General features: G+C 31.6%; 1 protein-coding gene and 1 non-coding gene across 5 annotated transcripts in view; both read right to left on the bottom strand.

Annotated features, from left to right (window-relative positions):
• LOC108764338 (uncharacterized) overlaps positions 1 to 13108 on the bottom strand; it is a 78709-nt gene that overhangs the window by 20719 nt on the left and 44882 nt on the right. For 3 of the 4 annotated variants that reach the window (XM_018512515.1, XM_018512516.1, XM_018512517.1), the window contains exons 2-3: positions 9658 to 9860; positions 4635 to 4883 (exon numbers count right to left, since the gene is read on the bottom strand). In XM_018512515.1, the coding sequence (XP_018368017.1) occupies positions 4635 to 4883; positions 9658 to 9860 (452 nt within the window). Of the gene's footprint in view, positions 1 to 4634; positions 4884 to 9657; positions 9861 to 12686; positions 12725 to 13108 lie in introns of those variants that run through there. The other variant, XM_018512518.1, reaches the window with a different exon arrangement.
• Positions 10335 to 10406, bottom strand: TRNAP-UGG (transfer RNA proline (anticodon UGG)). The gene has a single exon. It is a non-coding gene; the product is annotated as a tRNA-Pro (tRNA).

Raw genomic sequence — 13108 nt, 5'->3', positions numbered from 1 at the left:
CGACCCTGGATGCAAAGAGCTTTCTTCCTCGGGGTTTCTGCGTGACGAGAAACGATCGAGACCGACCTTTAGCAGCATTCAATCAATCTTTCTTTCAACTTTCCCTTCTATACGTGACGCTGTTATACCACTAGAATTTTTCTGCAAATGCATCTTTACCTGATGCATTGACGCAATTATCTCTTTCATGTAACTAGGCAATTACGTGCGCGTTCAGATTTAAAAAAAAAGAAAAGATCGGAGATAAGAAAAAGACTCGGAGAGTTGTTCGTAGAAAATCTAAAATTGCCGAAGTACGGCAAAACTGGAAATGTTGAAATCAAATGAATGGTATCTTTCATGGAAAAAAAATAATAAATCTCGTAATAAAAAACATAATCATTGAAAAAATTATACGAATGCACGATGCGTAAAACGCGTGAAGGTCGAAGTCCGTAATCTCATAACGACAATTTTATTTCCTTAACGTAATCAGTCTCCTCACCCGCGAACGCCGACGCATTTTGTGAAATCTAGAATATCATCAGCAAACAGAATCGCGTTTCCCTCTGCATTCGAGTGTGCATATTCAATTAGCAGAATTCTAATGTTCTGCTCTACGTCGACGATGTATCATTGATATGTTATATACACAGATAAATACACTACAGATAAATATGCTGTAATAACAATTATTTGTTTCAAATATTTCAAAGGTACACAAATTAATTTATCATAAGTTCATCACAAGTATCAAATTTATTCAAAATATGTTTAAACTCCTAATGAGTTTAATATTTCAATCAAGATTATTAAATTAAAACAAATTGGATTTGCTTATTAGATATGTAAAGTCGATTCCTCGATCAATTTTATATCTTTCAAAATAAAATTAATTCTTGTTTTGAGTGTATAATAATCATTTTTCTAAAATTTGTAATAAATATATTTTAATATTATTATCAAAGAAAATAATTTTCATAAAAAAATAACCGTTACTTAAAAGGATGTGCGACTGACATTATTTCTCTCATTTAACGATACTTGCAAAACACGAAAAAAAAAGACAATAAAAAACCAAATAATTGTCGTTTTGCATTATTCGTCATTCATATTTTAGCATGTTAAACGGTATATGGAATAAAGAACCCCTGCAAAACAAGCTTATTGACTTATTTTGTACAAGCTTAGATACTTCTTAGGTTTCGCGAATCGACGAAGCTTAAAAATTGCAAGCTATAATATAAGTAACGTTACAACGGAATGTTTCGCACACGGGGGTACGCAAAAACGACCTTCAGCTCTAATAAGATTTTATTGCGTGCTACGCCGCGAAAGAAATTGCAACTGGGCAATCAGTCGAGTTCCAAGCTTTGCGACCCGAATAAATCGTCGTATAAAAACGAATGGGAAAACCACCTTGAAGTCAAAGTAAGAACATACGTACGTATGTGAGGAGATTGATGGAAACAAAAATTAAAGGGGGATACCACCTTTGAGGCTTAAAAATAATACTTAAATCTGGCAATTTTTTGCAGTAAACTAATAAAGTTAATCAAAAATCGTTTTGAAGGGCTTTAATATATAAAGTTTTGAGAGTACAAAAAAATTTTTTTTTCATTTTCATTTCACAAGATGGCGGCGTTATAGTAAAACCATTTAACCTCCTTTTTCGATGAGTGTATAAACGGTGTGCACGAAATTTTGTACATCATTGGATCTGGAATAAAAATCCAAAGAATTTTATTTTCTTTGCCGCCATCTTGTGAGAGAAAAGTAAAAAAAAAATTTTTGTACTCTCGAAACTTTATATTAAAGCTCTTCAAAACAATTTTTGATTGACTTTATTAGTTTACTGCAAAAAATTGCCAAATTTGAGTATTATTTTTAGGCCTCAAAGGTGGTATCCCCCCTTAAGCAAAACAATTACATTCTCTCACGTCGTTCATATATGGTATGTTTATTCGTTGGTGAAATTCTTATTGTTAAAATTCACATTTATTTTATAAAAATTAAATCTGTTACTAACATATAATATTTATATACAATATTGTAATGATTTTAATCATTTAAATAAATATATATCTTGCACTCATTATGTTTTCAGAATAATAATAATAATAATAATAACTTTACTGAAGTGTGAAAAAGTATAAATTATCAATGTCTGAAATTGAAGAGAATGAATGTAGCGTTAAATGAAATTCTAAAGGTATGGCGGCAATATCGCTGCTCGTAAGTTCAATCTTGATATATAAAAAATAGATATCATATAAATATAAAAAAATAAAACATAAAATAAACAAGAAATTGAGGAACAGGTAAAACACAAGTGAAGAAGATAATAATATAAACATATAAAAAGCAGATATAATATAAACAGATAAGTACAAGATAGACAAGAAATTGAGTAGTACATAAATTTAAATAGTATAATTAGTAATGCGCGGTATGCCCAATAAGACTCTTTTTAAATAGAAATACATAGCAATATTCTATTTACAGTTTGTACATGGAAAGAACAATTTTGCTAAAATATTCACAATTTAGTTAGATACAAATCTGAAAATAATTTTGGATCATCAAAATATAATTACGCAGGAAACTCAAGCATGATGATTATGATGAGCAATACTGCAAAAAATTTGGACATTCGAGCAACCAATTAGAGTGTTCTATATAATTATTTTAATAATTGTTTTGATGGTCCAACGAAATTATTTTCAGATCTGTATCTAGCTAAATTTTTAGATATTTTAGCAACACTTCCGTTTATTGTGTATAAAATATTAGATGCTTCGTGCCATCTAGTCGAAGAGGCTGCGGGTCTTGCAATTTTTATTATCGTTGCATCGTCAAGTTTCTATATATGCCTGCAGTAGCAACTGCCACATACAAGCGTTACAGTAACAATTCTCTCAAAAGTTCGTGTCTCCCGTCAAGATGCGACTAGCGGGAGGTTCTAAATTTCCGGAGCTTCTTGAATTTTTGATGTTACGCTGCTTCCAAGACATGAAAAATTTAAGCCTCCGAATCCGTAACATTCATTGATCGTAAAATATAGTCTGTATACGCATTCAATATTTACAACTGTTAAAAGTTATTCGACAGTGATCTAACATCTTGATGTTTCCAAATTTTATCTCTCAGAGTCAAGTAATTGATAACTCATGTTACTTTCGATTCTTATCGTCTCTCACGGTTCTTCCAAGTCTAAGATCCGGAAGTAATAGGATTATTTCCATTGTTAAAGATTTCTTACCGGACGATTCGATGCGATTTTTCGATCTCTCGGTCGAATGCGGAAACTTGTAGCATTCGCGATGCGCGCGATCGACCCACGCAATAATCTGATAGAGCCGTATTAGCCTGAATTCCGACAATCCAGTTAGCTACCCTACTCCTCGCCCTGCTTGATCCAGCCTCGTCCTGAATTTGAAGCAATTGGCACGAACTGGCACGTTCGCGACGATAAAATAACATACGTCGATAGATTTCCTAAGGCGAAGTCGTAAAATAGCAAAGTGCCTACAAATTTGTTATTAAAATAAAATCAGCTAAATGAGTTATTAAGCAGTTAATATAATTTACACATCACTTATACGTAACCAGAAAATTTACAGAGATTTTAGTAAATTTTAAGATAAAGTTAAAATAATAATCATCGAAAGTAGTAAAAATAAAATGGAGTAAGGCAAACGGCAGTCAATTATCTTCCAACGATGCACATTTTAACATTGTTGCAGATGAGTAATTTAACCTGGCAATACGTATCTTTCGTTAAAAAAATGGATCATTTTGCTGTAATTTTAACGAAACATCTATAAAAAGCATAATGGCATCGCGTGACACGATAATAATGACTGGCGATGTTGGAAAGCTACATCGAGATCTTTTCTCGAGAAGCATTTTAGTGGCAATTCTGCTCTTTGAAAAGGTATCATCGAAATTGCCGACGCGTTTATTGCCGTGCGAATCACAAAGGGATGATTGCACGCGACAAATGATCACGAGATATTGCAAGGAAAAACATGAGTTTCGGCGCTCACGCGACAGTATTTACACGGAAGAGCTTATTTTATTTTCAAAAGTGTGTCGATGTATTTGCGATAATGATGAAGCAAGCAATGAAAAAGCTTTTTTTTATTGTGAATTTATTCAAAAGATTGAATTTTAAATGTGGATATAAAGCTATTATAAAAATACATTAAAGCAAACAAAATTTTAATAGATACAATAGAACAATAATACAGTATATATACATAAAGATAAATTAAAAATTATATTAAAAATAATTTTAATTTAAAATTAATTTTGAAATTAATTTTAAATGAATTATTTTAGGAAAATAATTCGAGGCGATTAATTCAACAGAATAAAAAAATAATTTTTAATTAAAATTAATTTAGAAACTAATTTTATAATTGAAATAAATTATTCAAGGGACCGATTAATTTATCAGAATAACCGTTTGGATTAATTTAGAATTCATTTTCTCGGAATAAATTTGGATTGATTGATTAATGATAGACTAAACTAAAATTACAACATATAATCACAGATTTTTCTTTTATCTCAGAAAACACTTATCTTATATAGGTATAAGATTTCCTTTGTCGAATAAATAATATTGGAATGAATAATATTCCACTCACCAAGCATTTTGATACCTTGGACTGGACTCAGAGGGTAGAAATCCCCGTGAAGTGGACAATGGAAGCCCACCCTGCGCTCCCTCCGCCTCGCCCGTCTCGTGAGCATGCAGAGTAGCACGCCAAGCGCGAGCATAAGGGCGCCCACAACTATGCAGATCGGCCCCAAGATGCGGGAATTGCCGGTAAAGGCAATTCGTGCGGCATATGAGTTCTTGTCTTCGTCTTCGCCGGGGCCACGATAAGAAGCCGCTGTAATAGAGAAACGATCAAATCGAAAATTAATCGTAAAAGTTAATTAAATAACGTTTATTAGGTTCATCAAATTACTGTCTCCTTAAAATAAAAGTTTCTCGTATATTCCATCATCTATTTTTCATTTTTCAACCAGACAAAAGATATAATAAAGTAATAATAAAGTATAATCTATTTTTGTTCTTGAAGTGTCGAATAAGCTGTTAAGAAGTGACAACTCTTAATTGTAAGAGTATAAATTAAATAAGTCGTTCAAATATGATTTCATTGTGCTCGCCTTTAAATGTTGAATACGGATTTGAACCAAGACTTTATGTCCTCTTCGTGTATTTCTTGTACAATATCGTAAAATTGCTTCCCGCTTTTTTGAAGAACTATAATCGCGTTGATTTGAACTGGTCCAAGTTACCGACATCGACTAAGACGCGAATGAGAAAACTTTTCTACCGAGAAGTTTTAGATATAATATAATACTTAAAGAAAGAACGACTGTCTTATTCTCGCCAATTGCGAAGCGAGAATGTTACGGAATATTTGGAGAGAAAATGTGCGTCTGCAAAGTAACGGAAATCATGAACATAAATATGTTCGTTCGCTGCGGAGAGCTCGCCTTCGAACATATTTTAATCGATAACGCTGCGCTAGTGAAACGTTTCATAAACGATCAGCATGCGCAGATCCGACAAGCTTCTCTTTGCATTTGTTTTATTTCGTAAAATAAGAAAACAACTAAAATTCAGTAATGTGATTAAAATAAATAGACAAATAAAATAATGCAGCGTTAAATACATATGTTTGTCAATATACTATACTTCTTCATTTTATGAATGTGATATTTAGAATGTGAGTTCTTCGAATTATTCTGGCTCTAAGTTTATAATAATAGTTTTATAATAATAGTTAATTGAAAATTTAATTTTCAGTATCAATGCGATACTCAATTTCAATTTTTTATAATGAAAAATATTTGAAATATTGAATATTTTCAATAATGTAGCGATATTAATACATTTCAAATAATTTTTTAATATTAAATTTTATAAATACGAATACTATGTTCTGATATATAAAAAAATTTATTTTTTTCAATATTTAGTATATTATTGTTGATATAAAAAAGGTTTTTATTCTGAAACAACGTTTATAGTAACATGAGATCGTAACATTTCAAAACGAAAAATAAAAATAATATACGTATAAAATAATATTAAAACATACAAAAGATAGAAAACTGTAAAAAATAAAATATAAAAATATAAAACTATGAAAAATATAAAACTTATTAATCCCAAATAAATATAATAATTAAAAAATGTTAAGAAACTGTAAATAGTAATCCGCTACATTTACAAAATTCAGATTTGTACATTCAAAATAATGTATCTACTAGTTCTGTTTAGTCAGTGATAAAAAATAAAATCCTCGTTCCACTTGACTCTATCAAAGAGAGCTTGACTCGGCGGCGTGATAAACGTAACAAAGACATTACGAGCAACCGGACAGACGATCTAGAATCTAAACTGTTCAAGAGGAAGAGAAAAGAATAGAAACAACGAAAGGGAAATGGGCTATTGGACCGGTCTTGGCACGGCAGGAAAAAAGGAAGATGAAAGAGGAGGACAGACCGGTTCTGATAAATCGGTTGGTAACAACTAACAACTCTCGGCACCTCGTATGTGAAGAAACGTGGTCGAGAAGTGACGGCGGGAGATGTGACGGGCCAGCTGTTGCTTGGTGAACAGTCTGGGCCCTCTTCCACTTTTCGTTTTCTTTTTCTTTCTCTTCTTCCTCGCGATAAGAAAGCTGTATCTATCTCGGGGGTCAGCGCCCCGACGAACGAACTATATAGCACTTCGCAAATTAATTCAATGAGAAAGAATACGAAACTAGTCTCTCATCTTCGACTAAATCTCGAAAGTTTTCCACGTATTAATATTAATATTAATTAATATTAAATTCACTTTTCAAACTTTGTTATATCTAAAATCAATTGGCAAACTCACGCATCTCTGAATATAATATTCTCAAATGCTTTTATTTAATAAGATTAATGTAATATAAAATTAATATGTCACTTGATTAATATTAAAATATATTTGTGAGACATTCAAAATTTCTTCACCGAGGAAACTGTTATTAATATTGACAGTGGTATTAATATTCACGAGCATCATGAAATTAGAGCAAATTCAGTTGTAATGTAATTTATTAGACGACTTAAATGCATTGCATGCTGCTCACCAAATTCAGATATTTGCACATAGCTTGTACAACTCTACTACTGCTTCAGCCGACTGAATACGGCTTCCTTCTCTATGTAATTAATCCGCTTATAGAATATCAGGAGAGGCTTCAGTCCGATTAGTACATAACGACGAATACTGAGAGAGATATCTCTTCGTTACATCCAGTGTCGACAACATGTTGACGGAATATAGGCATTTCATTGTTCAAAATATATCTCTATTCCATGTATAATTTCAATTCTACATATCCATTCGTTATTATCATAAATAAATAAAATATTTTTAGAATTTCTAAAACGAGAAGATTTTCATTTTTGTTTGCGAAATTATTTAATCTGAAAAATATTTTAATATCCAATATAAAATTAGTGCAAAAAATGTATTTTTCATATATGTATATATATATATATATACATATATAGAATGTTCATAACTATTACTTTAAGAGTAGATTCCTCAAATCATTTTGAGACGAAAATCTTAATACTGAAATATCGATCAGACTATAATAGTTTTTAAATTATACATTTAAAGTTAGTGAATCATAGCGCCTAAAGTTTACACATCCAGGTATAGTTGACATTTTGCGTTGTATAGGTGCGAACTTGTCAGGTATAGTTGGCATTTTGCGTTGTATAGGTACGAACTTTAAGCGATATAATTCGCTAACTCTAAATACTATAATTCAAAAACTATTACAATCTCGATGTATTATGGTATTAAGATTTTCAAAATGATCTCAGAAATCTATTCTTAAGCGTTGTTACGGTCTTTATGCGACATATTTTGGCGTTACCCAGGATGCACCATGTAGAGGCACAGTCCGCTTGGCATCCCTCTAGTAAAGTAAAAAAGTTTAAAAATAAAGAAATAAAAAAGGAGGGATGCCAAGCAGACTATGCCTCCATATAGTGCATGCTGGATAATGTCCGAAATAAATAGTTCGAAATGTACTTATTTATGTTAAAACACTATGAAATAAATTACGATTGTGATTATAAAAAATAAATTACAATTTTTTTTTAACATAAAAGTGGTTGTAACTCGGAAACGACTTATTTCCGGACCTATGTTTATATATCTTTTTTTCTTCTTTTTGAGTCCCGAATCACCTTCTGAAGTATTGCAGGCGATTTTTTGGACACCCTGTATAATCGCAAATATAACTTATCCTCTACTACAAAGATAAAGCTATAATTTCTGTATATAAATAATATTGAAAGATGAAAACATATACAATTAATAATTTTTTATCAATTCTTTGTTTAGTCTGTCCACGAATTAATAGGAAAGGCAATTTCTTTATATAGATATTACAAAACAAATAAAAAATATTTCAATAAACAATAACAAATGATTATGATATCTCATAACAAAATAAACATTAATTCTCTTTTCTAAGTGACCCACATGCGATTACGGAGCCTATGCTTTCTCCGAAATGGAAAGCTTGAAATTATTCTCATCCGTTAAATCACGCCGTGACGCATGCTCCATATCTCCATAGATATACGAACGATCCGACAAATGTAACATAAACTAAAAGTAAAAAGTCTGAAATGATAAATATGATTTATCTAGCTCTCAAAACTCAAAGTCTAAAAATGATAGATCGCCTGTGCGCAGCGCCGACTGACATTGCGAAAAATTATGTATTATCGAAATCATAAATTTAAATACACTAAGATATTTCTTCATCAATGATATTCATCCTGTGCAGCCGAAGCTACATTAATTCTCAGCCGTAACTGTCAGAATAGCGCCATCGCAAATTTTGCAGGTCAATCATGAGATGCAAATGCGAATGCAAATGACGTGTTACGAGATAACGGGAAAAAAAAGAAAAATTAAAGGATCGGTGAATATTCAAGAGTCGCCGATGTAACTATTGTCCAACACACTGTATGTTTTTGCAATATCATAATTTATACAAGCGCTCCTCTAATTGTAACCGTAAAATTATGCAATGCAGTTAAAATCCCTGCGGAGAAAATCTGACAAGAATATTTACAAGAAAAATAAATAATATTTATAACTTGTTTACCATGTTTGTTTGTGACATTTCCTGATAAATTTATGACATTTTTATTGCATTTTTAATCGTCCGCATTTGATGGAGGTGCACTCATTTTACGAAATAAAAAAAATTTATTTCGTCAAATAAGGGTACCTCCAAATGTGGAATGAAAATTACATTCTGGCATTAAATGTACATCGAAAATGCGATTTGCGATTTTAGAAAAAAAAACGTATAACAAGATCTAAAAAAGTGTGCAATGTGTTTTATAAAAAAAGCAAGCTAATAATATTAGAAACATCGCTCTATGATACATTTTTAAACAAACAATAATGCTCGTAACAATATTCTAAAGATTATACTCTTAATAATATTGAGGATATCAGTTTCAAAATAAGTACAGCCTTTTTACCTTACTACGTTTACATATTTGTAACGTAATGCATATTACTTTGACTAAACAATGCAGAGGTAAATATAAACAAAAGAGATAAATATGTATACGAACCAGTGAGTACGGCGCCGACGAGCATGAAAAGAGTGCCAAATGCTGGAAGGGCAATCTGGCAATTCGCCGCTATTACCACACCGGCCACCATCAGGCCGCCCTCGATCTTCTCTACCCTCAACCGCGATATGGGAGTCGGGCATTTCAATTTCGCGCCCAGGCCACCACCCAGCATTCCCTCTTCGGCTGCCATGCTGCCGGTCCTGCAACAACAAGCGAGACTAATTACGACAGCTGTAATAAAGGCTTCCCCTGGTAAAAATTGCGCGGATGAGTGATCACCCACTAAACGAGGTTGGGACATTCTTCGTAAAATTTTAAGTGTAAACGCATTTGTGCATAATTAAACTGCATAATTAGAGAATTAATGAAACGATTAGTATTATTTGTAATATATTTATTACGAATAATGATTTATAATATAATCAATAATACAGAAGAAAAAAAAATTGGACTCTATGCTAAAATTTGAATATGAGATTTATCGCATTCAAAGTAAGAAAAAGAGAATATCAGTGTCTCTTTAATCACTGTCTCACAACCAAATGTTAATCATTGTACAATTATACTAAATTAAAAAAATAATTTCTTTTTAAAAATTTATATTTAATTTTTCATAAAATTATATTTAGACTCTTAATTTATTAAAAATTGTGTTAAAAAAACTAAAAAAAATTGGGCTCAGCCGGGATTTGAACCCGGGACCTCTCGCACCCAAAGCGAGAATCATACCCCTAGACCACTGAGCCACTTGCTCAGCACCTCGTAACAAACTCTTAAATGTATATCGCACTTATTAATTTCCATTGATACAACAATTAAAATATATCTAATAAATACAATTTTAATAAACAATTCTAGTTATTAAAATCTACATAAGAGTGTAATTGCAATTAAAAAATATAATTGTTTATTTAAGTTATTTATTTTATAATTTTATACATTATATATATATAAAAAAAATCTTATACTTAAAAGATTATCACTTAAGATTTTTTATTACTTAAAATATTTTAAATAAAAATGTGAAATAAACTTCGTCTTAGATATGACTTTACGTATAACATATAGTAGATCTCATATGATAGATCTCGCGCTCTCTAAACATCTCACGCATCATTTTCTTGAAAGTCAAACTCGGATATCTTACAAGTAAACCTACTCAAGCGTTACTCCGATTTTGATAAGCTTTGAGTATGTTGTAATCTAGGTCAAACTAAAAGACACGTATTTTTTTATACATGTCCATACGTTACTCTCACATTGAAAGAAAAGATTGGCTGCTGCAGCAAATTAGATGGTAAAATATGGCATAGCATTTTTAATTGGCTGCTACAAACAATTAAAGATGTTATGTCATATTCAGCCAATATTTTCTTTCAGTGTCTATTATATCTCTTATATTATTACTTTTGTATTTTATTAAAAACGTCGAGTGACTTGCCGCTCAGTGCGATTGACTCGCGATCTATAAATCCACATACGCAATTTTTCGTGTTTAAGGAGCCGAAAATGACTCCATCTAGTGATTAAAAGATTTTTGATCACCAGCGCCGTTCGGATCCGGCGTTAAACCGTATAAGACATTTTCGAAAAATATAAGTGAACTATCATAAAATACATTAAAAGCCATAAAACTTTCATTTGAAACCTTTTTTTTATATCTTTTATAGTTTCAACGATATTAGCTCAGAATATAAAAACAAATTTTTTTCAAGAGGGTGTTTTACTCCCTTAACGACCATGTGGGCACGTATAAAAAAATACATGTCTCTTACTTTGACCTAGAATACTCAAAGCTTATCAAAATCGAAGTGTAACACTTGGGTAAGTTTACTTGTTAGTCATACTTGAAAACTGCATAAGGAAGAGAATAGCTTTCTCATAGACACGTCCGATCTTTTCAACTATGATAAACGATTAAAGCGCAAAATTGCATGAAGGTTCATTCCCAGTAAATTGTAGCGTTTACACGACGGAGTAATTGAATCAATCAGCCACTATCATGCACAGCTACTAATTCGACTGTGGAAACCGAGACTCGATATCTCCACAGGGGCGTGGTAATTAACGCGAATACCCTCTACGGATCTCTGGATTCTGACAAATGGCGCAGGTTTCGTCCGCGTGATGAAATGATCATTCTACTAGACTAACTAGACTATTCTACACGACCTCAATATTAATAATAATTTATTGATCCGATTTTTCCGTATTACATAATATATCAATTAAGCGAATTCGCAAAACAATAGCCAAATACGAGAAACAATTTTGCTCTTCATTTAGATCCAATATACCAGAAAAAATGGCAGAGAAAATATAACCAACTAAGTGAGAAATTAATTAAAGGCACGTGAATAGACAATAAAAGGAATTTGTTTCGAATATCGGAACAGCATTTATAGGATCGACGATGGTACAACATTGTCTTCATTATGCAACAACAACGAATGTATTTATGTTGGATACATACGTGAATGCCTCTGTACTGTAGCATGTACTGTACTGTTAGGATTTGTAGTTCTAACAGTATTAGCGATGAATAAATTTGAAACAACGCAGAATAATGTATATCGGCAGTAGTTCGTCACTCTCAAGATGATCTCTTATAATAACAATAGACGTCCAGCTGTGCCGTTAGCAAGAGACAAACAATAGAGATAATGTAAAATTTTAATAAAACTGTTGCAAAAATAACAGATGCCAATGCGTTTGACGTATGACATTAATATTCCATTTATATAAATATATTTTTTCGCACGTGCACTTTATATTCACACGCATTTATCTACATTCTTTTAAAACGTATATCCAATTAATGAACGAGTTCTCTTGAGAGATGGTATTTACTCTTTCCGTTCTTTTAATTAAAATTGTTAATTGAAATTAAATTTCAAGTAATTTTCAGATCGGACCAATCTTCATTTAACTTTGTGCAATTAGTTATTCTCGGAATAGTCCTTTTCTGCTCTTAATTTCATAAAATCGTACATTAATTAACGTTAATCTAATTAACACCAATTCACCTGAATTATTTCACTTCCGAATTTACAAAGAAGAGTGTAGCTATTTTGCTGCGTATTAATTAACCATTGGATAAACTCAATCACTCACAACGGAATTTTCCTAAAAACCAGTCAAAAACAGCGCGACATAACAGTTTCGATAATCCCTGCGAACTGACATCAATTCTATGATAAATTGTATAAACCCTGGCAAATCGTATCGATATTGACACAGCGTATTCTTCGACCGCTAAAAAATTACTGGCCAATCCAGCGATTTTGCTGGACTTTTTTTCTTTAATGTGATAACAGTTAATGAGATGGCAAAATCACTTTTTTTTCGTTATGCATGACAGAATATACAAACAGCGTAAATTACATGTATATCGAGTGATAAAATAACTGTTTACTGTGCATATTGTATTCCTAAATTTACAACATAA

This window comes from Trachymyrmex cornetzi, unplaced genomic scaffold (assembly GCF_001594075.2).
Source record: "Trachymyrmex cornetzi isolate Tcor2-1 unplaced genomic scaffold, Tcor1.1 scaffold412, whole genome shotgun sequence".
Taxonomy (NCBI): domain Eukaryota; kingdom Metazoa; phylum Arthropoda; class Insecta; order Hymenoptera; family Formicidae; genus Trachymyrmex; species Trachymyrmex cornetzi.
The sequence above is the reverse complement of the archived record's forward strand: the minus strand, read 5'-3'. Positions and strand labels throughout refer to the sequence as shown.